The sequence below is a fragment of the Colobus angolensis genome, unplaced genomic scaffold, assembly GCF_000951035.1.
Source record: "Colobus angolensis palliatus isolate OR3802 unplaced genomic scaffold, Cang.pa_1.0 Scaffold394, whole genome shotgun sequence".
Taxonomy (NCBI): domain Eukaryota; kingdom Metazoa; phylum Chordata; class Mammalia; order Primates; family Cercopithecidae; genus Colobus; species Colobus angolensis.
The window spans coordinates 938,288-965,312 of record NW_012117310.1 but is presented as its reverse complement, the minus strand read 5'-3'; the positions used below and the strand labels follow the sequence as shown (position 1 = coordinate 965,312).

The window sequence follows — 27,025 nt, the reverse complement described above, 5'->3', positions numbered from 1 at the left end:
ATTACAAAATATCAAATACATGACATGGATAGTACCATGTACTATCAATTAGCCATCTAATCACCCATATTCACCTTCATAAAGAAGCTGGCTTCTCACCATATTAGCTCTCACATTTGGAATTAATGAGGAGGATCATGTCAAGAGGAGATTTGGTTTTTCATTCTGGCACCACTCGTGGTGTTCTAAGTATCCTTCTTCTCTCAGAGGCTAAATTACAGGACGATCATGCCTTTAGGAATTTAATGTATGTCTATGACTTCTTTGTACTTTGTAAAATGCAGGATATAGACAAGGAAAACTGTGTCAGTTTCACAAGTATGTATACATCTCAAAAGCTCTACCTTTCACACCAGGAAATAAGTCTCACCCAATATATGGAAGTAGTAATATTCCCAATCAACAAGAAAGACATAAATTAAAAGTTTGCCTCCTCCACCTACTTTCCTCTCCTGAATTTCTTATCTGTCCTTTTACCAAGCCACAAATCTAAGAGACAATTTTAATTTTTCTCTATTTCTCTTCATGATCACACTGGTGCTTGTTACTGTAAGGGGGTCCTGTATTGTATTCCTGGCCAATGGTTCTTTGCACTTACTTAAAGTTTGTAGGGAATTGCTAAAGAAGAGTAAAATTGCACTCATTTTAATATGGAATACCAGTTGGAGGGATTACGACTTGAAGCAGGAAAACTGGTCTCGAGGCTGTTGCTAGTGAACTGAAGAGAAAGATGGTGACCTGCACTAAGGCAGTAGATAGGATGGAAATGTTTGAAAAGATCCCAAAATGCAGATGGAATCAGAGAGTCCTAGAGACTAGAAGCTTGGAATGAAGAAGTGAGTGGAATCAAGAATGATCCCTACTTTCTTATTCATACAATTCATGGATAATTGTGCAAGACACTGATATGAGAAATGCAAGAAAATGGACAGAGAAAATAATAAATTTAGATTTGCCAATGTGGTGGTGTGGTGAGGATACAGTTGTAAAAAATCAGAATTCCATGTTTTATTTAACTCATTAGATCACAAGCCACCATCATTATCAATAATAATAAACATCAATAATAATAAACCTAAACAAAAATAAACAATTTTGTGATGTGCCAGAGATGCATAGCTATCTAAAAAATAATTCTTATCTGAAAGGGTTTAGCATTAGGTAAGGTTGTTAAGATGTGTATATATGTAGATGAAAATACATAGAAATACACAGAATGCCAAATGGGTAGTTTGGGTAATAAATTTCCTAAGCACTCAAAACCTACTTTTTCAGCCGTATTTCCACTCCCTAAGAGGCTTTATGCTCCAGCTAACTTAAACTATTATATTCATTATTCTTTAGTTATCCTAAGTTTTACTAGATCCATATGTTGTTTTTATTTACTTTCTCTGACTAGGAGGTCTTTGCTTTTCAAGACCCTATTCAAGTTTTCAAATTTCATCTCAAAATATAATACCCTCCCTGATCTCCCAATCAAAAATTTTGTAACCCTCTTATAAGGCCCTACATTTTTGCAATTTCATTGAACCTTTTACCCAGTCTGCATTTGAGTTATTTTGCAACATCTTATATCATTTATGCCCTTCCCGACTCAGATGCTCAGCTTCTTATACTGGAACCATATCTCATCCAGCTCATATTTAAATTTCATGTAGTGCCTCAGCACTTAATGCATGTGTGTATATGCTTCTAATTTACTGAGTGAACTTGAAATAAATCAGAAACAATGAATAATGATCAACATATAAAATGACATTTGAAAATTATAATTTACATTCTCAATTTCCTGTTACACCAATATGTAAATTGAATAGAATTTACTCTTTTGGGGACAAGTCTAATAGGCATACATTGTAGACAATTATTTATATCTGGCAAAATCTGCAAATACTTTTCTTAACTATTCTTTGATTTTTTAAAAATATGTGAGTACATATTTTATTTATTTTAATTTTTTTCTTTTTTTTTTTTTAATTTTTTTTTTTTTGAGACGGAGTCTTGCTCTTTCGCCTGGGCTGGAGTGCAGTGGCCGGATCTCAGCTCACTGCAAGCTCTGCCTCCCGGGTTTTACGCCATTCTCCTGCCTCAGCCTCCGGAGTAGCTGGGACTACAGGCACCCGCCACCTCGCCCGGCTAGTTTTTTGTATTTTTAGTAGAGACGGGGTTTCACCGTATTAGCCAGGATGGTCTCGATCTCCTGACCTCGTGATCCGCCCGTCTCGGCCTCCCAAAGTGCTGAGATTACAAGCTTGAGCCACCGCGCCTGGCCCTTTTCTTTTTAAAAAATAAAAGTTTTACACCTATTGACCTGTCCTCTAAGTTTCCTCCCTTCACACCCCACCCACCAACAGGGCTTGCTATGTGTTGTTCCCCTCTCTGTGTTCATGTGTTCTTATTGTTCAACTCCCACTTATGAACGAGAATATGTGGTGTTTGGTTTTCTGTTCCTGTGTTAGTTTGCTGAGGATGATGACTTTCAGCTTCATCCTTTGCAGGGATATGAGCTCATTCCTTTTTATGGCTACATAGTATTCCATGGTGTATATGTACCACATTTTCTTTATACAGTCTGTCTTTGATGGACATTTTGGTTGGTTCCATGACATTGTTATTGTAAATAGTGCTGCAGTAAACATACATGTGCATGTGTCTTTATAGTTGAATGATTTGTATTCCTTTGGATATGTACCCAGTAATGGGATTGCTGGGTCAAATGGTATTTCTGGTTCTAGATCCTTGAGGAATCGCCATACTGTCTTCTACAATGACTGAGCTAATTTACATTCCCACTAACAGTGTAAAAGCATTCCTATTTCTCCACAGCCTCTAGCATCTATGGTTTCTAGACTTTTTAATAATCACCATTCTGACTGGTGTGACATGCATGGTATCTCATTGTGGTTTTGATTTGCATTTCCATAAGGATCAGTGATGTTGAGCTTTTTTTCATATGTTTGTTGACTGTGTAAATGTCTTCTTTTGAGAAGTGTCCAGATCCTTTGCCCACTTTTTAATGGGTTGTTTGTTTTCTTCTTGGAAATTTGTTTAAATTCCTTGTAAATTTTGGATATTAGACCTTTGTTTGGTAGATTGCAAAAATTTTCTCCCATTCTGTAGATTGCTGGTTCACTCTGATGGTAGTTTCTTTTGCTGTGCAGAAGCTCTTTAGTTTAATTAGATCCCATTTGTCTATTTTGGCTTTTGTTGCAATTGCTTTTGGCATTTTTGTCATGAAGTCTTTGCCCGTGCCTATGTCCTGAATGGTATTACCTAAGTTTTCTTCTAGAGTTTTTATGGTTTGGGGTTTTTATTTAAGAATTTAATCCATCTTGAGTTAATTTTTGTGTAAGGTGTAAGGAAGAGGTCCATTTTTAGTTTTCTGCATATGGCTACTACTTTTCCTAGCACTATTTATTGAATAGGAAATCCTTTCCCCATTGCTTGTTTTTGTCAAGTTGTTGAAGATCAGATAGTTGTAGATGTGTGGTGTTATTTTTGAGGTCTCTGTTCTGTTCCATTCCATTGGTCTATATGTCTGTTTTGGTACCAGTGCCATGCTGTTTTGGTTACTGTAGCCTTGTAGTATAGTTTGAAGTCAGGTAGTGTGATGCCTCCAGCTTTGTTCTTTTTGCTTAGGATTGTCTTGGTTATATGGGTTCTTTTTTGATTCCATATGAAATTTAAAGTAGTTTTTTCTAATTCTATGAAAAATGTCAGTGGTAGTTTGATGGGAATAGCATAGAATCTATAAATTACTTTCAGCAGTATGGCCATTTTCACGATATTGATTCTTCCTATCCATGAGGATGGAATATTTTTCCATTTGTTTGTGTAATCTCTTATTTCCTTGAGCAGTGATTTGTAGTTCTCCTTGAAGAGGTCCTTCACATCCCTCATTAGCTGTATTCCTGGGTGTTTTATTCTCTTTGTAATGATTGTGAATTGGCTCTCTGCTTGTCTATTGTTGGATTAAAGGAATGCTTGCAATTTTCATACATTGATTATGTATCCTGAGACTTTGCTGAAGTTACTTATCAGTTTAAGGAGTTTTGGGGCTGAGATGATGGGGTATTCTAAATATAAAATGTTGTCTGCAAACAGAGACAATTTGACTTCCTCTATTCCTATTTGAATACCCTTCATTTATTTATCTTGCCTGATTATTGCCCTGGCCAGAACTTCCAATGCCATGTTGAACAGGAGAAGTGAGAGAGGGTATTCTTGTCTATGCTGGTTATCAAAGGGAATGCTTTCAATCTTCCCCATTCAATATGATATTGGCTGTGGGTTTGTCATAAATAGTTCTTATTTTGAGATATGTTCCATCGATACGTAGTCTATTGAGAGTTTTTAACATGAAGGTATGTTGACTTTTATCAAAGGCCTTTTCTGCATCTATTGAGATAATCATGTGGTTTTTGTCTTTGGTTCTGTTTATGTGATGGATTACATTTATTGATTTGTGTATGCTGAACCAGACTTGCATCTCAGGATGAAGCCAACTTGATCATGGTAGATATGTTTTTTGATGTCCTGCTGGGTTCAGTTTGCCAATATTTTATTGAGGATTTTCACATCAATGCTCTTCAGGGATATTGGCCTGAAGTTTTCTTCTTTTGTTGTGTCTCTGCCCAGATTTGGTATCAGGATGATGCTGGCTTCATAAAATGAGCTAGAAAGGAGTACTTCATTTTCAATTCTTTGGAATAGTTTCAGAAGAAATGGTACCAACTCTTCTTTGTACCTCTTGTAGAATTCAGCTGTGGATCCATTTGGTCCTGGGCATTTTTTTGGTTCGTAGGCCATTAATTACTGCCTCAATTTCAGAACTTGCTACTGGTCTATTCAGGGCTTCAACTTCTTCCTAGTTTAGTCTTGGGAGGGTACCCCAATCTCCTCTAGCTTGCGGAGTTTCTGTTGAGAGGTCTGCTGTTAGTCTGATGGGCTTTGCTTTGTAGGTTACTTTGCCTTTCTCTCTGGCTGCCCTTAATATTTTTTCATTCATTTCGACCTTGGAGAATCTGATGATTATGTGTCTTGAAGTTGATCTTCTCATGAAATATGTTAGTGGTGTTCTCTGTATTTCCTGAATTTGCATGTTGGCCAGTCTTGCTAGGTTGAGGAAGTTCTCCTGGATAAAGGATAGGTAAATTCTATAGGTAATATAATGGATGTAGTACAAGAGGAAATTAGCAGTTAAGATGCAATCATAACCACTCACCCCTAGTTGGAATGTAGGTTTCACACAAATCCCACTGATGAAAAGAAATATATGTATATTTCAAATGTTTAACCCTTTGTTATCTTTTCTTGCATAAAATTATCTGCAGAGCCATGCAAAACTGTTTGATATTTGTGACTAAGCAGACTGTTTGGGTGATTATGCTCTTGAGTATGAATGGTGAGCTGTTAAATGAAATAATCATTGCTATGGAAGAAATTTGTTCTTACTAGCAATTTGAAGCTTAAAGAAACATTTATAGGAAAGAAAATTACTCAAAGCTTTAAATAAGGCTACTTTTAGAGTTGGCCTTAGACTACCTAGAGGGCATGATGATTAATCTTTTGCAAATTATACATTTTATTTGTTTATGTCCAGTGAGGTGACTTCTTGGTAGACGTCTTCACTGCAATTTTCAGCAGCTCTATTGATGACACTTGTTAATTGAAGCCGACATGATTTGCTCTTGCTCTCTTAGAATGTCTTTATTTCTGTCCTAATATGCAAAGGCAGTTCCAGAATTTCTTAATAGGAGGGTCTCAAGTATAACAATCTGGTTGACAGGAAAAGCAATGGAATCTTCACTGCATTTGCATCACAAGCATACTGTTCTTTCTTACATGTGTTTTTTAGGGTGTCTTGGGACGTCGATCCTCTTTAAGTCAAGTAGAAAAAAATGAAAATGAAATGCCATAGCCAATATCAGAGATATATTAATTTTAGTCTTTGTTGCTTTTATATTTTTCTAGGACAAAGAGATTTTCAAAAACCAAAAATGAAGTTCACATTTACAAGCCGGTGCTTCGCGCTGTTTCTTCTTCTAAATGTAAGTAAAACAAAATTATTCAAAGCCACGCTAATGAAGAATGTTGAATAAGGAGGAATGTTTTGAGTGTGATTGAATTAGTATTTGCAAGGGTAGGCATTGGTCTCCAGAAGCCAAAACTAAGTTCCTCAAAGCCATTATTTTGCTTAATATTTTGTTAACAAATCTCTCCTCTGAACTGTCTCTAATTTAAATTAGTGTTTATAGTCTACCCAGAAATTTGAGCTTTGTTTACAAAACTTTAGCATTAATTTGAGACATCTCCGTATTATCTTAGAAATTAACGTAGACGGTAAATAATATTCTCAGATAAAATGTTTTCATGTTGAAAAACCTATGTTTTGAATCATAGTTCAAAACTATGATTTGAATGATAGTTTCTGGGCTGTTCAATCCTTTTAAAACATTTGGGCTGTTCAATCCTTTTAAAACATCTGAACTCTTTCAGTCTGGCATTTGATTTCAAATGTATTTTTCATCAAAAACTGGCTACAGAATCCTCAAGTCTTTATATACTACTATTATTCTATAATTCTTTCTCCAACCTTTTAAATTATGTTCAGTTTATGTAATTCTATTTTGTTTTATTCCTAAAAGATTTAGCAAGTAATCGGAAATATAATCATCTCAGAAAATACTATCAATGCCTATTATTTGTGTCAACATTGTTAACCCACCATCACATCAGCTTCAATAGCACATGAAAGGGAGATGAGTAAATTTTACATAAATCAATGTGGAGCTACCTTGCTTCTTATCCTTTCCATCACATCAGAGTAACATTTGCTAATGAATTACAGCTGGCTGCAAAGATCACTCAATATCTCATACTGTCATACTGACCCACACAAAGCTTGCATAGGATTCCAGGATTTCCATTGTTTATTAATGTGTAGTATAGGCCTACAAGTCTGTCTAAACTCTTTGTCTTTATATTATTCAAGAAAAAATATTACTACTATTTCATAAATGTTAATTTAGTTTATAAGGCAACTTTTATTTTTAATATTGTACATCAAATAAATGGTTTAGGGGAATGACTATTAATGCAACCCTTTTGCACCTATTTGGACAATGAGTATAACTTATTTTATTGTTAGGTTGTCTTATCATTTTATCCTATTAAATATTTCTTTAGATAAATTACAGTAAAGTTTTCTAAAAGTAATTAGCATTTGGAAATGTAGGTTTCTTTATGTCATTGGAAATATAATAAAAACACTAAACAAGACTACTGTGGAAACTAAGAGAATATTTTAATTTGTCTGTAAATACCCAGGCCTTATGTGGTCTTCTATGGATATAAAAATATTGCTATATATTATTGATACTGTTATTTTTCATAGCTCAAATGAAATCCTAAGTGATCTAGTATTTGTGAATATTTTTGAATAATCATGTTTCATAAATCAAATAATTATATTGAACATGACAGAAGAAAAACTAAAAACTAAATACTAACAAAATTGTTTGAAGATTATCTAATTGCCTTTTTTATTACAAAGACTTTAGAAAATTTGTAGTGTGTTAAAAAAGTAAAGAAGATCATTTTTATTCAAAACTTTTAGCTAATGTAGTCTATAATTTAAATATTGAAAAAAATGCACATCTTTGCATGAGCCATGGACAGAAACATTTTATGGCTTGTGGGCACCTCTTGACCAGCAAGCATAACTGAACAGGGCATTTAAATGGGTTTGTGCTTTCTTTGCTGTGACAGAGAGAAATTTGCTTCTCTCTCTGTATTTGGATTATATATTTGATTTGGAGGATTTGTCCATAAAACAAAATTTGATATGTCCGTTTTCTTCAAAACATGTATTATGTGCACATTGACACTTCCCAGAGAAAAAAAAATTTAATGGCAATATTCCTAACTAATCCAAAATATTACTTTTTAGACAATAGATTGTTGTGAAAATACACTATCAAACTCTATCGACTTGATTTTCATATAGTTTTTAAAGTATCAGTTTGGGTCACCACCTTCAACTAACCTCTTTCCATTAGCCATAACCACCCACTCAATTCCTCTCCCTCCTGTGAGGTATACAGTAAGCTTAGAACAGTGGTTGGTATACAGTGAACTCTCAGAAAAAGATGCTAGTGGTGATGCTGATGACGACAATGCCAATGGCAATAATGAAGACATAAAAAATTAGGTTCTTCAGAGCAGGTGTTATTGTTATGTGTTTACTTGGCTATATTCACCTTTTTGCTTTGAATTTATGATATATGCAATTTTGTTGTTTATATAATGTGAGTAGAATTACACAGCACACCAGCCAGGCATCTGATCCTACCCGGGAAAACCAGGACTAACGCTTTTTACAACAGTGTGCTTTGTCCTTTCTCATTTTGAAATGTATAAGTAACTGAAAAGCAAAAGTAATTATATACATTATCAGCATTAAGGATGGTGACATGAAAATCCCATTGGTTACATCAGTTTGTAGATTCTAGGTTTATATTCTTTTTAGAGCAGTTTTGCCTGTGGCAATCAACAGGAAGCTCTCCCTTCAGCACAGCAGCTTGGGTCCACACACTCAGTGGGCTTGAACTATTGCAGAGATGGACCATTTCTCAAAGTTCCATGAAGAACTGCTCTGTAACTGTCTCTCTACTACTAGAAACTGTAACACAAAAGCAAGCTGACTGTCCTACATCACAGTAGGAATTGCATAAGCATATGACCATTTCAAATCAGATAGCTTTCTTGTGGACTCCACGATTAGTGTGGATAAAATCTAGAATGTAAGCTCCATGAGAGCAGGTGGCTTGCCAGTTTTGTTCACTGCTGAATTTGCAGAACCTAGAAGAGTACCTGACATGTGAGAGGCACTCAAAGTATTTGTTGACTGAAAAAAACAACGATGCTTGGGCTGCTAACTACTGATGATGGTGGCAGCTTGGTGGTCGTATGTGTGGCGCCATTTACTTGAACCTTTAGGAGTGACATCACATATACGGCAGCTAAACTGTTACATGGGACAACAATTAAGAGGTTTGTTTGTTTGTTTGTTGAAAAATAACGTAAGACGGTTTATATGCAAAACTTTGAAAACTGATGTTTTTTTTTCAGAAAAACAATATGCCCTTAATATCTCATTTCTATCTGGATGGGATCATATAATCATATGTTTATTTAACCCCCTGAAATAAGTAGTATAGATATGACACTTATAATAAATAGGATATTTTAAGTCTCTTACATTGCTTGGTAGTTTCATCCAATCATTACTGGTTTTATTTTGTCTCTGTATTGCTGAAAATAATACCACCTTCCCAGCAATTCTTATTTGTATAAAATTATCAGCAAAAATTTAACATTTAATAAACTTTATGAAATTTGTATATACGTTATTTTTAAGTAGTAGTAATTCCATGATTGGAATTTTATATGTATATATATTATATATATATATAATCATACATATACATATATTTATATGTTTCTTTCTTTCTATCTATCTATCTATCTATCTATCTATCTATCTATCTATCTATCTATCCAGTCAGCCCTCTGTATCCATGGGTTGTACATCCATAGATTGAACCCATCTCAGATAGAAAATATTCAGGAAAAAATTGTATTGAAAACGTACAGACTCTTTTTCTTTTTATTATTTCCTAAATAATACAGCATAACAACTATTTACATCACATTTATATTGTACTAGGTATAAATAATCTAGAGATGATTTAAATAATACAGGAGGATGTACATAGGTTATATGCAAATACTACACCATTTTATATGAAGGACCTAAGCATCCTCAGATTTTGGTATCCACAGGAGGTCCTGCAACCACTCCCCTGAGTATACCAAGGGATGACTGTATACATAAACAGAATGTGCCAATGAGTATGTTATTTTAGGAAGAAAGCCACTGAGACATTCATCTACTGCTGGGAAAATTCCATCTTCAGCGCTCAAATATGAACCAGACCAGGAACTGATGCAGATTATTACTGCTCATCTGACAACAGAGGTTCTAATTTTTCATTCCTTCAGTGTTGAAACAATCTCTACTGAACCAGCTTCAAACAAGTTCACTGGAGTTTGTTTCAATATTGCAAGAATGATAAGATGGAAGCTACTTTCATCAGCATGAATTTATAACTACTCATACACAGATTGTCATATTTCCACTGTTACTGATGTTAAAACTGCAGTAAAGCAAATAAAAATGTAATTGAAAATACAGCGTAGGGTTTTCTGCTTGATATCCTCGGACATACTATTTGCCTATGGTTTCCATGAATTTCCAGCTAAAGCAGGAAGATCTCTTACTTGGTTGTCAGCCATATAAAAAGAGAATTCAGAATGTTACTTTTGGGAAGAAAGCCAGCTTTAAACAAAATAGTTCTTAGTGTTTAGCATATCTAATACAAGTGACAGATAAGATTTATATATGACATAATATTCTATCTTTGACTTCAATTTGAAGATGGTGAGAAAATGGTCCAGAAATTAATAATATATCAAATGATCATTCTCATATTAACTGAAGGTTTTAGAGCCACAAAAGAAGAATCTAAAATACATGTATAAGCTGAACCAATAATTAATATCTCTATTGTGAAGGCATCATGATCCATCCTTGCTTTGTGGTTACCTGATATGTAATTTAATTTTTAAAACATACATATTCATACAAATGTTCAGTAATAGACTAAAAAAAGAAACCTCAACATAGAATCCCTTCAGATTACCCTTTTTTAAAAATTTTGCAAATCATGTTCCAATTCCATTAGGAATATCTAAGAATTTTATGACTGATGATTCTTTATTGTTCAGAACTTCAGGTATCAGAAATACATTTTATAGTGTTGGTCCATCTTGCCAGACAGTAAGCTCTATGAGAGCATGATCTACACTTATTTTATTCAGCACTGTATCCTCAGCATCTGGCACAATGTTGGGCTCATCAAGTTTGATCAATATTTGCTGACTGATCTGAAGGCCAGTGGGGAAAGTGCCATATATCAAAAGGAATTGTGTTCAGCTGCATTGGTAAAGGATTTGCACAGTTTTAATCATTTTTGTGGGTTCATTACTTTCTCTTGTGACATAAATTCAAGAGACATTAAAATTAGAAATAAAATGTTTAAAGAGTAGTGTCAACTTTATTCACAATTGGTGTCCATTTGAAGTTATCACAGTAATGTTATAATAATGTTAAGTATTCACCATCTTCTCTTTGCAAGCTATTTCCACTGGGATGGCTTGCGACCATCTCCAAATCTAACCCAAAATAGGACTTACTTACCAAGGGGAAGAAGTTCCCCCTAAAAATGTTTTCCTTTCCCAGCATCTCCCCTTTCTTGGCAACTATATTTTTCCCCAAATATCTAGGCTAAATATCTGGGCCATTTGACTATTACTGTTTCCCATTCCTTGTATTCAAATATGCCTTCATGTTTTTATTATTGAGAAAGTGCTAAGAGTGGTACTTTCTTGTTCCAGCCAGGCCTTCAACTTCCTGCTGCCCCCACCCCACCCCGCACCTTTAACCTGTGGACATCTGATGGCTGCTGCATGAATTTTACTAAAAATTCTCCTTTCACAACCTTCACTGATCAAAAATCTATAAAACATCTTTATCATATTGTATTATGTTATATACCATGTTTTAACAATATTAGCTAAAATGTTTTGAACCTTTCGTGTCCCTGACACCTTGTGTTTATTTTCTTGTTCATCCTCACAACATCATAGATGATAAATATTATTCTTTCTACTCTTCTTATTTTACATTTCCTAGGTTGAGGAAACAGATCTAGTGAGAGGTTGCTAATCTGCTCAAAGTGACAAAACAAGTCTTAACTTTTTTTGTTATCTGAAGATTCAGATAATGCAGAGTCTTGAAAGCAAAGTCCTGACCTTCTTACCCTCAAATATGTTCCCCTTCAGGCAAGATGATTTTCTCACAGTGGTTCATGCATGTCATTTCCAACCTCCTGACTTTTGTGGGAAAGATCCCTCCATCCCAAAAAGCTTCTCAGCCCACCTTGTGCCTATGCAGAAACTACATACACTCAAGGTTCAATTCAAATTCTACCTTGTATCTGTAGCCATCCTGAATGTTTGTGCTCCCTACTCTCTCCAAACTCTGAATTTTGATTGGATTGTGTGCTGAACAACTTAGCAGTTAGTGATGTGCTGTCGTGTAGGACATACACAACGACACGCATGGAAAACAGTGAGGATTCACCATGAAGAGCCAGGAATATACGTGTCAACTTAATAGGGATGAGTTTTGTTTAGAAACTAGCACATATAGAAGAGTACATAACACCACTTCTGCCATCAATACAACTGGAGAAACTTCAATCTTAGAATTGAAGTTTCAGTGGGTATGATAGAAATTAAACAGCATTCCTAAATTCAGAAAAAGGAAAGTCAGTGCAGGCTGATGTTTTTAGGTTTCTCAAAAAAAAAGAAAAGAAAAGAAAAAATCACTATGTAGAACATGGATATTAAAAAGTTGCAGATTCCAACACCACTAAAAACATTGGTCATAGCCACAAAAGAAATTGAAATCTGTGTAAACACAAGTTAGACAGAGCAATGTGACAGAGTGATCTTTTCAAACACCCACCTTACCTTTGAAAAAGAGAGACTTGTGATGGTGATGATTAACTGAAACTGAAAATAAAACTATTGTCAATCTGTACCAAAATGCAAATGTGCTGAGATAAATATCTAAGAAATACATCGATTTTTCATTAGTGAAAATAAATTGCCCTGTACAGGTCATCTGCTGTTGAAACCAATTTAAGGAGATTATGGTCAATTATGAGGAGCATAAAACATATTTTGTTTGTTCTATGGAATAGATGGGATAAATTTCTAGCAGTATACACAGCACCAATAAAATTTAGCTGAAAGAATCAAATAAAAAAGCATATTTATTGAACTATGTCTATTTTTTAATAACATGATTCATGATTCTTTAGAGTAAGGCAAAGTTGATTTAATATTTTGTTTTTTGGAAATTAGATTATTTGTTTTGTTTACTTCTAAATTTTAGAATCATAATACAGTTAAAACAATCCTAACTGATAAAGAGGTGTATGAATGTGTGTAGGTGTTATCCATTTTCAATAGTAAATGCAAATATAAAATGTTCAGGTAGAATTTGTAGATGAAATGTAAAAACATTTTTAGTTATGTATACGAAAAAGAATTGTACACAGAGACCATGAATAAATATTGCTTAGAGAGCAAAAACAAATGTTTTCAAATTTTTTCGTTGTCTCATTTGTGCTCACCCATTCCTCCTGTCTATAAGTAACTGATTTTTTCTTTTTAATACAGCACCCAATCCCAATTCTTCCTGCCTTTTCAAATCAAACCTATCCAACAATAGAGCCCGAGCCATTTCTTTACGTCGTAGGACGAAAGAAGATGATGGATGCACAGTACAAATGCTATGACCGGATGCAGCAGTTACCCCCATACCAAGGAGAAGGTAAAGAGAAGGATGTATATGAATGTATGTTTGAAACACCATTAAAGACATTTTCTTTTGTGGTTAAATATGTGTTGAATAATTTTAATTTAATATGCCAGCAGTTTTCACACTATGGTATGTTTGTGTATTTCATGCAGTGCATATGCCTAATTTCTTTGCTCAAGTTCATCCGACTGCAGTTTGACTAACATCTGCCCTCATGATAAAATGACTGCAATAATTCAGTATTCACACCTGGCGAGCAGGAACAATACAGGACCGAGTGAGGAAGGGGATGTAGAAAATGACAGGAAAGGGAATTGGAAAATAATGGGCGGAGAATTTGACTGAGGTGGACGCTATCAAACCCTATCTTGCTTGGATTAATTAGGTAGTATCTTCCCTTTAACTGTCAGTTGGTTGGCAACCCATACTATTCTTCCACACTTTCTGGCCCCACTTTCCAGGAGAATTACAAAATGATACCTCCTAGCCAGACATTGCTTATCTACCAACTTCTCCAGAATGGCTGTATGTGACTGCCCAGATATTTTCCGGTCTAAACATATTCTGTTAGCTGTAGAGGACCCATAGAAAGCAAAAGGGGAGATGTGATGGGCAAGCTCATTGCAACATCCCTTTAAATTTTCCTATTTGTCCCCTGAGGCATTTGAAAAGATTTAATAAGATCTTTTACAGTCATATATATATTTGAGACAGGGTCTCCCTCTCTCACCCAGAACGATCCTCCCACTTTAGCCTCCTGAGCAGTTGGGACTACAGGTGCATACCACCATGCCTGGCAAATTTTTGTATTTTTTTGTAGAGCATGTATTTTTTTGTAGAGCATGTTGTCCATGCTGGTCTCCAACTCCTGGGCTCAAGAGAGCCTCCCAAAGTGCTAGGATTACAGGTGTGAGACACTGTGTCTGGTCTACTACCAGGTACATTTTAAGACAAGCCAACTTGGTAGGAAAAAAATGGTTAAATATACTCTGTTACTGCACATTCTTTGCTTTCAAATAGTTCAAGTTTTAGTTTGTAGTTCTCATTTTTAGCATTTTCCTTTAAACAAAAACATCAAGTCAACTGAAAGGCAGATACATGTTATTCTTCTGTCTGCACTAATTTCAGTGTTTATCAAGAACTGAACAGGCATTAGATATAACTCTGACCGAAGGAGAAACAATTTCGTTGAAGCCAATGAGACAATAAAAACACAGTACTGATATTTTCAGGGATTTTCTGAGAGCTGTTTTCATTTTTTAAATAATTTTTGAGAGCATTCTTGAAAGCCTGAATCTGATTCTTTTGAATATATACCTTTATAGAGGTAAATCTTCATGGTTTTGGGTAGATTTTTGTTTGTTTGTTTTGTTTTGTTTTGTTTTTGAGAGAGAGAGGGTCTTGCAGTCTTTGGGGCATTTGCTTTTTTGATTAGCTCAACTTTAGAACCTTTTACAAAGTAGATATAGAGCCCTGCTTGTCATCCAATGAGATAATTTGGTCACAGATATGCTAAGGCTATTTGAAACTGTATTTCCAAAATAAATGACTTTGGCTCGTTTGAAAAGTAGGTGGTTATGACTGGTGTAGTGAGCCCAACTGCATGTAATATTGTCTTGAGATCAATCTTCTCATTTAGTTAAATCCACAAGGCTTCAATATTAATTTCCTTCTAAATGGCCAGGTCCATATTGCAATCGCACCTGGGATGGATGGCTGTGCTGGGATGACACACCAGCTGGAGTACTGTCCTATCAGTTCTGCCCAGATTATTTTCCGGATTTTGATCCATCAGGTAGAGTGTTTATTTTCATTTTATGCTCTTGCTATGAAGCTTTTAGAGTTTTCATGGTTTTGAGAAGAAAATCAGATACAAAATGTACCTACCTAATCATACTCCACATTTCAGCAGCTTCTGAAGCGTTTCCTTAATTGAAATACTGCTTAGGTGTACAAATATTACAAGCTGTCCTTTTTTTAAGGCATATTGCTGGTCAGTTATATGTGTTGGTATTAAATTCTGGTTTATAAGCATAGCTTTTCTAAAACTCTGTGAATAGTTTTATTTAAATGTGAGTTTTAAACATTTTTCAATTGTCTCACTGAAAAGGGGGTAGAAATCTTAATTATGAAGGAGATCCAGATGCTGAAACTAAATGGATTAGCTATGGGCACAACATAGAGGTTGTTAATGGGTGAAATTTGTTCCTGAGAGTAAAGTGAGCCTGAGCCTACAGGGGTTAAGTGGCTTTAGAATCCCAATTAAAGAAGAAAAATGAATCTACCCCTGAAGCAATGTTTGAAAAATGCTTTTTGTGCTTCCTTCAAGAGTAAAAGATCTAATTTGTCCCTGAAAACAAAATTTCACCTCAGTAAGGCAGAGATAATGGAAGTGGGATTGCAGAGAACCTCTTTTAAAACCAGTGCAGGCTAGCCACTTCTGGGAATTCCCATTGTGATGGAAAAGTTGGGATGTGAAGAAAGAAAGGGCTTTGTGCTGTGCCCTAAATTGGCTACATTCCTGGAATCTCTAACTAAATGCTATTTGATGATAATCCTTCAGGACCTTATTGACTCTTCCCGATGAATGATGCTTCATTAATCTTTATTTGACAACTACATTAGAAGTAACTTGATTGGCACAAAGAGCTGTTGTGCAGTTGAGGATACTAGGCCAGTTCCAAAGTAGCAATGCAGCTCTTGCCAAAGTGGATATAAATATTGACTACAAGGCAAAATTTTGATTAACAAATCAGAGATTTCCAGGCATTGATCCATCTTTTCAGCCTGGTTCTTATACAGAAACCTCTCAGCTGCAGGACAAATTCACTTTAAAAGTGTGCCTGAAATATATACATATATTCCAAACTTAAATTATAAACACACACACACACAGACACACACACACAAAAGACATTAATGAAATGCCAGAGGTTTCACTTTGGAAAAAGTCCTTGGTAAAATACAGATAGTGAAAGAACTGTATTGAAATTCAAAAGAGGCTGACATGCTGAAGGAATATGCTGGAATGTGAAAAGCAAAATTTAACAAGGAAGCATTTTACAGCCCCATACTTGAAGCCAAACAAACAACTTTAATGGCACAGAGCCAAGATCGTCCAACTATGGTTTGGGACAACCAAACCATAGTGATTCTCAACCCAGATGCCCTTTCACAAAATGAAAAAAAAATGGTGAGCTTAAAAAATGCAGATGCCTGACCCTGTCCAGATCAATAGAATTTGAATCTCTAGGGACAGGACCTCAGAATCTGCAAGTAGTTCCCCCATGTGAATCTGGAATGCGAGAAGCACATCATACTTTTCACAGGTCAGTCCACACATAGAGTATTTTAGAGAGAAATATCAATCATCAAAGCACATGTGGAGAGTCTCCAGGCTGTGAGCGGACAAGCTGTGGGGAGTGAGTAATGGGGGATGTTTGGTTTGTAAAGGGAAGACCCAGAGTAAACATAATCCTTTCTTCAAATATTGAAAGACTCATCAGGTGAAGGAGGACAAATTCTTGATAGTTGTAACAGTTAAAACCAAGAAATGACTTGATCCACACTTCAGTTAAAACACAACAAAAAATACCGTTTCCTATAGCCTTGTTCATGAGTGGAATGACCTTCTTTAAGAGTAGCATCTCTCTGCATGCAATATATTTTCCCATATCTGGCTACGTAACTTCATTGAAACCAAATTATATTCATTTTATTTAAAAAAAAAACTGCTTTCAGCAATCTGATAAATATTAAATGTGGCCACTTTTAAAAATCGCAAGTAAACTTGGAAGGGTTGGTCATTGACAAATAACATTAGCAAAATAATCGACAAATTTTGAACATCAATTTTTTGTGCTGACCAATGCTAATCCTTTTTCACACGTTGTTAATGTCCAATAGAGATGCTTTAAATAGGGTTTGTCTAGTGGCTATCTCAGTAAATTTAGTTTTAAGTTTTCTTATTTAACTTTGTAACGGATTTACATGAAGCAGTAATGATTCTAATAGGTTGCTTGAAAACATCTTTTGCTTGAAAAAATATTTTTTCATACATTTTAAATAAAAATTAAACATACAAATAACTCTATAACCTGCAGTTTAAATCTTGCATTTAGTAAAATAATACCTGTTTCAGTCATAAAATAAAAAATGATGAATTACACATAAAAACTGCCAAGGAAAAAGGATTTTTGTACTAGCTCTTAGCAGATTGAGTAACCAAACCTACTAATAGAAAATTGTTTTAAATATTATCAGATCTCAGTGATTTTTCAGCCAAATAAGGTTCTCTTTTTTTCAGTATGTTTTTTCCTTAGCCTTTAAAACAATAGCAATGTTCTTCAAATATTACCATACGATTCTGACTTCCACATCCTGTGCTAAAAAAGAAAATAACCATCTATAAAAGCATTATCTTTAGGTACAGCAATGCTTTGCCTTTGTTAACATAGGAAAATGCTTCAAAAATATTTTCCCTGAGAAATTATCAAAGATTAAAATTTTGTGAAGATTCCAAATACACTTGCAAAATCTCCCTGCATATTATACCAATCTAGGCTTGCTATTTGATCTCTCAGACAATAAACACATCACATAGGTGCTTTGAAGAACTAGAGAATATCTGAATAACTGAGATTAAATTTGGCAAGTACATTCATTTTAATGTTTGCTTGTTCATTATTTCTATGTTATTTAATTCAACCTGATTTTTTCTTTCAGTTGCTTGGCCAATTCAGAGGTTAGAATTTAAATATTATCTTGTAGCCAACAACATTATCTAAAATTCTGGAATGGAATATAGATAACCTTGATCATTTATGAGATTTCACCTTCTAGAGTCCCAGTACCAAATTAAGATATTGTTGACCAGTATTATAATACAAAAGCGAGGTTTTTTTTTAGACAATCCAGCTTAATTCTAATTTTGGTTAAGTGCCACTTTAGTTGTTTGCTAACAATATACTGGTTTTACAGTGTGCTTATCCTGCTAATAATAATGTCTTGATAAATATTATCTCACCATTCTGACCACTCTTCACTCCCAATATATATTGTTGTGATTTCCCAGCCTCATGCACTTAACCCAGAATCTCAGATATATACTCAGTTAATAATTTAAGCAACATACAGAACAAAGAAGTTTTCTTATTTATTTCTGAGATAGAGCACTTGATGTAGGGTCTGGTATATGGTAAGTTATCAAATATTATTTTAAAAAATTATGAAAGTTGCTATCATGGCCTAATATTTTAGTATGAATTTCAGCAAAGATATTATGAGTCATCCCCATGAGAACTTATTATTTCTATCAAATTTGGAACTTTACTTTGTACTGATACATATACACTGGCTAAAAATTAAAATTCAAAAAGCACCAAGGCTTTATCATATTGTAACCAGCACTGAATATATAACACAAAAATAATTGAAAAAATAATAAGCCTGATGGAAACCAGCAGACACCACAAAGCAAGCACTTGGAAGGTTCTTTCTCAGGGTCCAAACAAAATCTTCTTGTCCCTTTCTTCTGAAATATTTTAGTGTAAGCAGAACTCTTAACCTCAGTGAGCAACCCCAGAATCATTGACCTGCTGCTTGGAGGGACAGTAGGATGCCAGGCTTTCCTCCTCTTTGCTAAGCAAAAAAAAAGTGGGGGGCCAAACCAGTGTTATCTTTTATTTCTATGCCAAATCCAACTTCCAGGTGCCATTTACATTGTCTTATTTTCTCACCTACATCCGCATCTTAACAATTAGGGCTTGCCTGTTTTGCTTCCTCTGATCAGTTGGCACATTGCCACAGAAATAAGAGGCTTAATTAGTGCTTAATAGCTCTGCAATAGATTTGGAATGAAGTAGACTCAGATTTGATGCCTGACCTTACTAGATGCTAGTTATGGAAGGGAAATTTACTTATATATAAAATGGGAAGAACAATATTCACTTCAAAGACTCATTATTAACGTTAAAGAAGATAATTATGCAAAGTGCTGAGCGGTGCCTGGCCCCCCCATAGCGAAGGTAGAGATCTTTACTATGTCAGTCCAGCTGAGTTAGGAATTTCATTAACTAGCATCTATGAGATACTTTAAAAAGTAAACAGTAAAGGCTAAAGCCTGGATCCCTATATATTTTCTGTGGGAAGAAGAGAGATGATTCAAATGAAATCTCTTGAGAGGCAGAAAAATGACCTCTTGATATATCCCTTAGTTTTGGACTTCTTTGTTCTATTGGATTTAACCATATGGGACTGGGAAGATTTGACTATTTGATCCAAAAATTACTGTTTCATACAGTTAATCTAATGAAAGAACATTGTAAGTAAATAAAGAAAGGTATGTTCTTGTTCTTCTCCAATAGTTTCCATCTACAATCAAAAGTTTAATGTCTGTTAAAAAATTGCAAGGTAGAGTATAGGTAGCATTTTGGAGTCTGACCCATATCCACGTCTTTGGGTCTAAATCCTGGTTCAATCTCAGTGGCTTTTCAAGCCCATGACTCCTCTCACTGTCTGCTTTGAATTTGTAAAATGAAGATGACAATGCCTACTTCACATGGCTTTGCTACAGTTAAAATGAGACAATGCATATTAATACATTTTGTATAATACATGATTTGTTATAGTCTCTATTGACATATTCACATTCAAGTTCTATAAAGTGATTAATATGTTGGAATGACTTTTAAGCTTTAATTTATTATTTTTCCTTCTTGGGATTTTGAGATATTAGTGTAATAATTGTTATGTTTCATTAACAGAAAAGGTTACAAAATACTGTGATGAAAACGGCGTTTGGTTTAAACATCCTGAAAACAATCGAACCTGGTCCAACTATACTATGTGCAATGCTTTCACTCCTGAGAAACTGAAGGTAGGTTCTTTTTCACATTTCAGTATTGAGTGAGAATGTCGTTATTTGTACAAGGAAATGGACATATAACTGTAAAATATCTGCTACCAAGAAGCCAACAGATTTTGTGGAAAGAAATCATGTGATAACTGGTAAGTTCTAGGAATCTCTAGAGCAGCATTAGAGAAAATGACATTTCACTTCTTGGTTGGCACTCAGAGTCAAGAGTCAATTGAAGTTCCATGAGCATACAGAATCAGTCCATTTATGGCAGGGGGATGTGTCCATAGAGCAGATGAATGGATTCCCAATGATGCCAGAAATTAGGCAACATTTCAAGGGACTCTCTAACATGTCACTTTTCCTGGAAGAGTTTCAAAACTACAGATTTTTCCACAAGTCACAAGATAGCATGCTTCCCCTGTGTTGGCCATGACCTTAGTTTTACAATAAGGCACAGAAAGAACTCCTAAAGTGGGGCATCTCCTCAGTCCGCTAATACAGGTATGGCTGCTTAGATTATTTTCAGTGGAAGCTCATTCTTATTTGTTAGTACTTGCATTTTACTATCTGTTAAATATTTTGAATATTATCTCTGCTTAGAAACATTCATCTAAGCAAATGGTGGGGGAACAGATGCTCTTTCTTCCTCAGATGCATTAAAAATCTGAAAAGTTAACTAAGTCTACAAACAGCCTCCTCACCGCACAGAACTGAGAGTTACAGTTGGTCAATGTTTAGCTGTGCAGGGCGTCTCTAAGCAACCCTACTGACTCTAACATAAACCTATTATTTCCGTCAAAGATAGGCCTGTATACTAAATAATTATTCAGTTGAAAGCTAAAAGCACACTAGTGCTTTTGTTTGTTGTTGAGATCCTTTCAGGGTGTAGAAAAGTTTTCTTTTATTAAAAACAAAACAAATAACAACAAAAACAAACAAGATGAACATATAGCTTAGAGACCAGTTGAATAGGAGGGACACCTCATCACAAGCACAGGCTAAGGCACCACAGTCAGTTATCTCTTTACAAATGGTTTAGTCACCCTGAGAATCAGATGCATGTCTACACCCTAATGGAGAGCTGTTAATAAAATCTGATTAATAAGCTATGTCATGGAGTAGTGAATTTTCTGAATGAGTGTTGATTATGATATTACAGAAAAAAATTATACTCACGTTAACTGGATTGTTGTAAGTGGTGCAAGTCCAAATCATTCTTAGTGTTGTCTTTGGACTTCTCACGTACACTGGCCACATCTGAGAAGGAAATAATTTTAAAAAGAAATGCTCCTCTCTAGGCACCTAGTATAATGTTTAAAATGCTTTCCACAAATCTTCTATATAAATATTGTCACATTGAAATTTGAAGGAACCAACCTAGAATTCATTTAAAAAAAAAACTCAACCTTAAGAATGACACAAGGATGGCAACTAAATTATGAGTTGTTGATTTAATCTTACATATTTAGACAACTCTATTTCAGAAGAACAAATGTCTTTAAAAGGAGTATTCTGGAAGCAACTGAAAAGAATATGAATTAAGTTATATAAATTTTTCTTAGAAATAAAGTATGTGAAGATTTCTTAAAAGACTGAGAAGAGGGGATGCAGATATATATCCAAATTAATTAAGGGGCAAGAGTGTTCTACGAAGTAAACTATTTAGAAGAAAAAACTTTTAGAAAATGCCTCTCCTGATATTGTCTACAAGTGAAGTTAGAAAAATAGCTAGAAAATGAATTCCTGGGAGAAAAGGTAGGAGGTGAATGTGTGTGTGTGTGTGTGTGTGTGTGTGTGTGTGTGTGTGTGTGTAAGATTCCTAAATCCCTCCCAAGAAAGCTATCTGAAGATTTTATCAGCTCCAATTATAAACCTACTATTCTAACTTTATTAACATTTCCTGTAAGAGTAAAATGTGCTATTAAGAGAGTGGTATCAACAATGAAAATGCCCCCAAAATATGGAATGCCTGGTCAAATGATGCAACAGGCACAACTTAGGAGAAGCTAATTAGTCCATTTTAAAATTCTAAGGCTTAGAAAAGGAATGTTCATTTCAGGACAGCAATAATGCCCATAACCAAGAAAGGGCTCTGAACAGTTTGGGTGCATTTTAGCTGAATTAGTGCTTCAATCCCAGACTCTTCCTGAGGAAATTGACAAAAATCAAAATATTCAAGGCTATATAAATCCCACATTTATTCCAGGAAATCAGAGAACTTCATAGAAGTTATTCATTCTATCTACACTACATTTGTATTCATACCAAGACCCAACAAACTGTGGAAGGAACTTAAGACCAAAAGTCAAGAGATTAAGGTACAACTACAAAATAATATACAAATTATGCTCCACCAAGAAAAACAAGTGAAAACAAAATCCCTAGTTATAATAGATTCAAGTCTACTTCAATTACAGTTGATGAAATTGGCTAAATAGTACAAAATGCAAAAGCTAGTGTCAAAATAGAGTAATGAGAGAGAGAGAGACCAGAAACAGAAACAGACAAAGAGAAACAGAGAGACAGAGAAGACAGAGAGAGAGATGGGTGACTAGATCAATCGCTGTTTTCTCTGTGATAAAATTATATTATAAGGAAAGGAAAGATTGTGATGACTAGGAAAAAAAGATGCTATGACATTATGCATTTCATGAGAAGGACATTCTTCCACGTCAACGTAACATTATGGGAGAATAAATAAAATTAACCATGATTATGAAAAAAAAGAATGCTCAAATGGCTGCCAAGGGGAAAGTTTGCAGCTTCAACCAACTAAATACTAATGATATCATTTTAAACAAAGGCACAGCAACCCGCCACCATACTCTCCGCACCCTCTGTATATGCTGAGAGTCAGGACAGCTTGGAAAGTTGATTGCTATTTTGCCAGGTCTGTGGTATAGAATTATGTATCCACTGTCTAAAAGATTCCGGAAGTTTAAAACTACCAGGATTGCTTACTGGGCTTAGAGATGATAATTTTTAATGAATTTAAAGCTACTTCTGAAATATATTTTTGAATGAGGAACTTCATCTCAAGGAACTTTATTCTTTGAAAATGACAATTTATTTTCATACCATGAGTAAAGATAAAAAATAATTTCATTGTCTGAAATATTTGTTATAATTGTAGCAGTTTTTTAAAAGGAGGAAAACATTTGTTGATTTACATATGTTTGGAAAAAGAAATGATTTTCTCTCTGATGAATCATTCATTCATTTTGTGTTTGTTTTTTATTTACTTTTTGTTGTTCCAGAATGCATATGTTCTGTACTATTTGGCTATCGTGGGTCATTCTTTGTCAATTTTCACCTTAGTGATTTCCCTGGGGATTTTCGTGTTTTTCAAGTAAGTACACTTACAGCATCTGCTCTTTATTTCCTCCTTTAAGTTATTGAAATAAATGGTGAATTCTGCAAGAGTGGAGGTGTGGAAGGGTCTTCAGCGAATTACAAGCGACATGCAACGTTAGGAGTAATGAAGTAGCAAGAAAAATGAAATGAATTTAAATATGCTTTTAATCCTATCTTTGGGGAGAAGGGGATAAATTTATATCATTTTCAAAAGCACTACGCCTTGAGGCTTCCCAGAGTAAGACAGTCCTGTGAGCCCATAAGTACACTGTTGTAACATGGTAAAAGTCCCATTTACCATGGGTAAGTTACCATTAAGGGTAGAGGAGAGGATTCTCCACCTTCTTTTACTCCCACTCTAATTTTCGGCGACCATAACCACAAATCCACATATACCCTGCCTAATTATTTCTTGCTAGCATATGTAAGACTAAGGAATAAACAAGCACATCAGAGCATGTTTCTACAAAACCTAATTTAATAATGCTTGTCTTTAGGTTTTATGGTGCACAATTATGCTAGAAAGCAAAATATGAGAAAACACACAAGGAAAACTTGAATACTTTAAATTATCTTGTCATCTTACATGAATATAAAATAAGATCTTTACAGGTAATGGTACATTTAAGTTAGAAACTGTTATGTGGGAGGCCGAGGCGGGCGGATCACGAGGTCAGGAGATCGAGACCATTCTGGCTAACACGGTGAAACCCCGTCTCTACTAAAAAATACAAAAAACTAGCCAACTAGCCAGGCGAGGTGGCAGGCGCCTGTAGTCCCAGCTACTCTGGAGGCTGAGGCGGGAGAATGGCGTGAACCCGGGAGGCGGAGCTTGCAGTGAGCTGAGATAGGGCCACTGCACTCCAGCCCGGGCCACAGAGCGAGACTCCGTCTCAAAAAAAAAGAAACTGTTATGTATGCTTTCATCAGAACAAACCTTAGTGAAAACAAAGCACTCATAACATTGTCCTAGGCTGGCTTTCTGAAGTATATTCTCAAATGTAGATTCAGTGTAAGCCACATGTGTATTTTTTTCTAGACACATCACAGTTCAGTAAATATGTTAGAAACTGAAGTAAATTAGATAAAAATGAAATAATACATGTAAGGTGCTTGGATTCATGTCTGACACATAAGTGAAATATATGTTTGATATCATTATTATTATTATTGGTAGTAATAATAGTCATGATGGTATCATAGAAATCATAAAGAAAAGCCCTTTTGCAGACTCAGATGACAAACAATCATCCACACTTAAAAAATGTGGTATGTGATTAAATGTACAGTGATTCACATATAGAATGGGAGGGAGAAGAATATGTATGTATTTATCACCCCTGAACTATATACTTAAAATGGCAAAGATGGTAAATTATACATCTACACTTTACCTCAAAAAATAAATTTAAAACATAGAATAATAGAATCTTAATTTGATTTTTGTTAAAACATTGTCAGGATAGTACTAAGGAAAATTAAACCAAGGGGAGAATAATCACCTGTGAATACATCCTTAGTACAATTACTATTTTTTCCTTCATCATTTTTCAATCTTTATCTGTATCTTGGTCAAGATTCTTATATTGACTAAGCAATAGAAGTGAATAGTAATTTTTAACTGGATAGCAAATGATAACATAAGCAAACAGACAATGAGCTCCTTCCACAAATGGTTTAACAGAAGAAAGGCTGAAAAACAAAACAAAACGACATGAATTATTAATTACTCAAATTAGAATAGAAGAATATTTTCGATGATGATCAGAATACAGTATTCACACAACATGACTAATCTTGGAATGTCTTCATTTTTCAATTGCACTTCATTATGGCAAATAAATATATCATCATGGTTCTCAAACAAATTTTATTTTAAAATATGCCACTAAAGCATATTTTTTAAGTTTTTTAAATATAATCATAAAAAATTGAAAGAAAAATTTCCCGAATTTGTAATCATGCAACTAATTGTAGCTAGGACTTTAAAGGTAATAATGTCAAAGGCATTATAGATCTTAATTCCTTTTTTCTCCAGTAACTTAAATAAGTGAGGAAATGTGAAAGCCAAATCAGTAAAGAAATTAAGAATTTTTTTTCAATGATCATTTCTATATTAAGCTACTGAAGATGGGTGTGTTAAAGTGCAGCACATGGGCAAAGTAGAATATTTCTCAACTCCAGTTAGTCCCAAAGCAAAATGATTCTGATCAAACCCTTGAGAGAGTGTGAGGACAGATTGTCCAGAAAGCACCCAACTTTGCCCTACTGTCTCTCAGTTCTAAGAACCAACTAAACAGCAACTTAAATCTGAGGAAGAAAAACAAGTCTTATTGATGTATCATCTGAGCCTAATAATGAGAAGAAATGAACTGAAATAGCTGGTTCTTCAGAGTAGACACAACAAGAAACAAATGACATACCAAAAGCACGTATGTTGAGATGCCAAATATTCAACCCAAAAAAAGCTATATAAAATTTTTACACTTGTTTTCAACCATATCTTAAACCTTACCCAAACTAAAAATATAAAGGGCTTCTGTTTTCTTAAAATTTAAGTTCGATCCTGACCCTTTAATTTTTTTTATATTTGAATTTCAGAAACATTAAAAGTGATTGTGGAAGTAGAAAATAATACTGATGTATCACTGGAATTTATTTGTGAATTAGCAAACTTTTTCCAAAATTTATTTTCAAATACTCTACATCATCTTTAAGATCTTCACTGCACATTACAATAGAAAGTTTCATAATTTATGCACTTAAATGGCATCATCTGTGTGCAACCCTAGCAAAAAATATCGTCACTCCCTTGCTTAATTCTATAGTCCCAGGGTTGAGTAATTTTGCAGACTCCAAACAGTTTTATAAAACTTTCAGGAAACCAGAGTGAAAAGTTAACCAACTCCAATTCTGAAAGTTGATGGCCCATTCCATGGAAATAATTCCATTGAAATCTCACTGTAAAGCCCTCAGAACTTCTCAAATGTACCTTATAAAAAGGAGGAACCCTGCAGCTATCCTTCTGAAATGAGCAGGCCTAGGAGGCCTGCAGAGAAATTTAAAGTGACCGACCATACAAGAGGCTTTGGAACTGCCAATACCTCACTAAAATCTTGGGATATTACTCAGAATTAGTTTATTAAAGTATGCCTTTAATCTTAATGTAATTTTATTCTGAGCATGCAGGGGAAGGTAAAAGGCAGAACTATGTAAACTTAAAGCAAATAGAAATCATGCTCCTTGTGCTGTTGGAAAATTAATGTATAAATGTATATAAAGTCTTCATTTTTTTT

General features: G+C 34.7%; 1 protein-coding gene across 5 annotated transcripts in view; it reads left to right on the top strand.

The window, feature by feature from the left end:
* The window catches only part of CALCR (calcitonin receptor), a 154,562-nt gene that overhangs the window by 79,919 nt on the left and 47,618 nt on the right, over nt 1-27,025 (top strand). For 2 of the 5 annotated variants that reach the window (XM_011955066.1, XM_011955069.1), the window contains 5 exons: nt 5,974-6,050; nt 13,375-13,528; nt 15,201-15,311; nt 20,281-20,393; nt 23,633-23,724. In XM_011955066.1, the coding sequence (XP_011810456.1) occupies nt 5,974-6,050; nt 13,375-13,528; nt 15,201-15,311; nt 20,281-20,393; nt 23,633-23,724 (547 nt within the window). Of the gene's footprint in view, nt 1-994; nt 1,006-3,598; nt 3,603-5,973; nt 6,051-13,374; nt 13,529-15,200; nt 15,312-20,280; nt 20,394-23,632; nt 23,725-27,025 lie in introns of those variants that run through there. The other 3 variants (XM_011955067.1, XM_011955068.1, XM_011955070.1) reach the window with 3 other exon arrangements.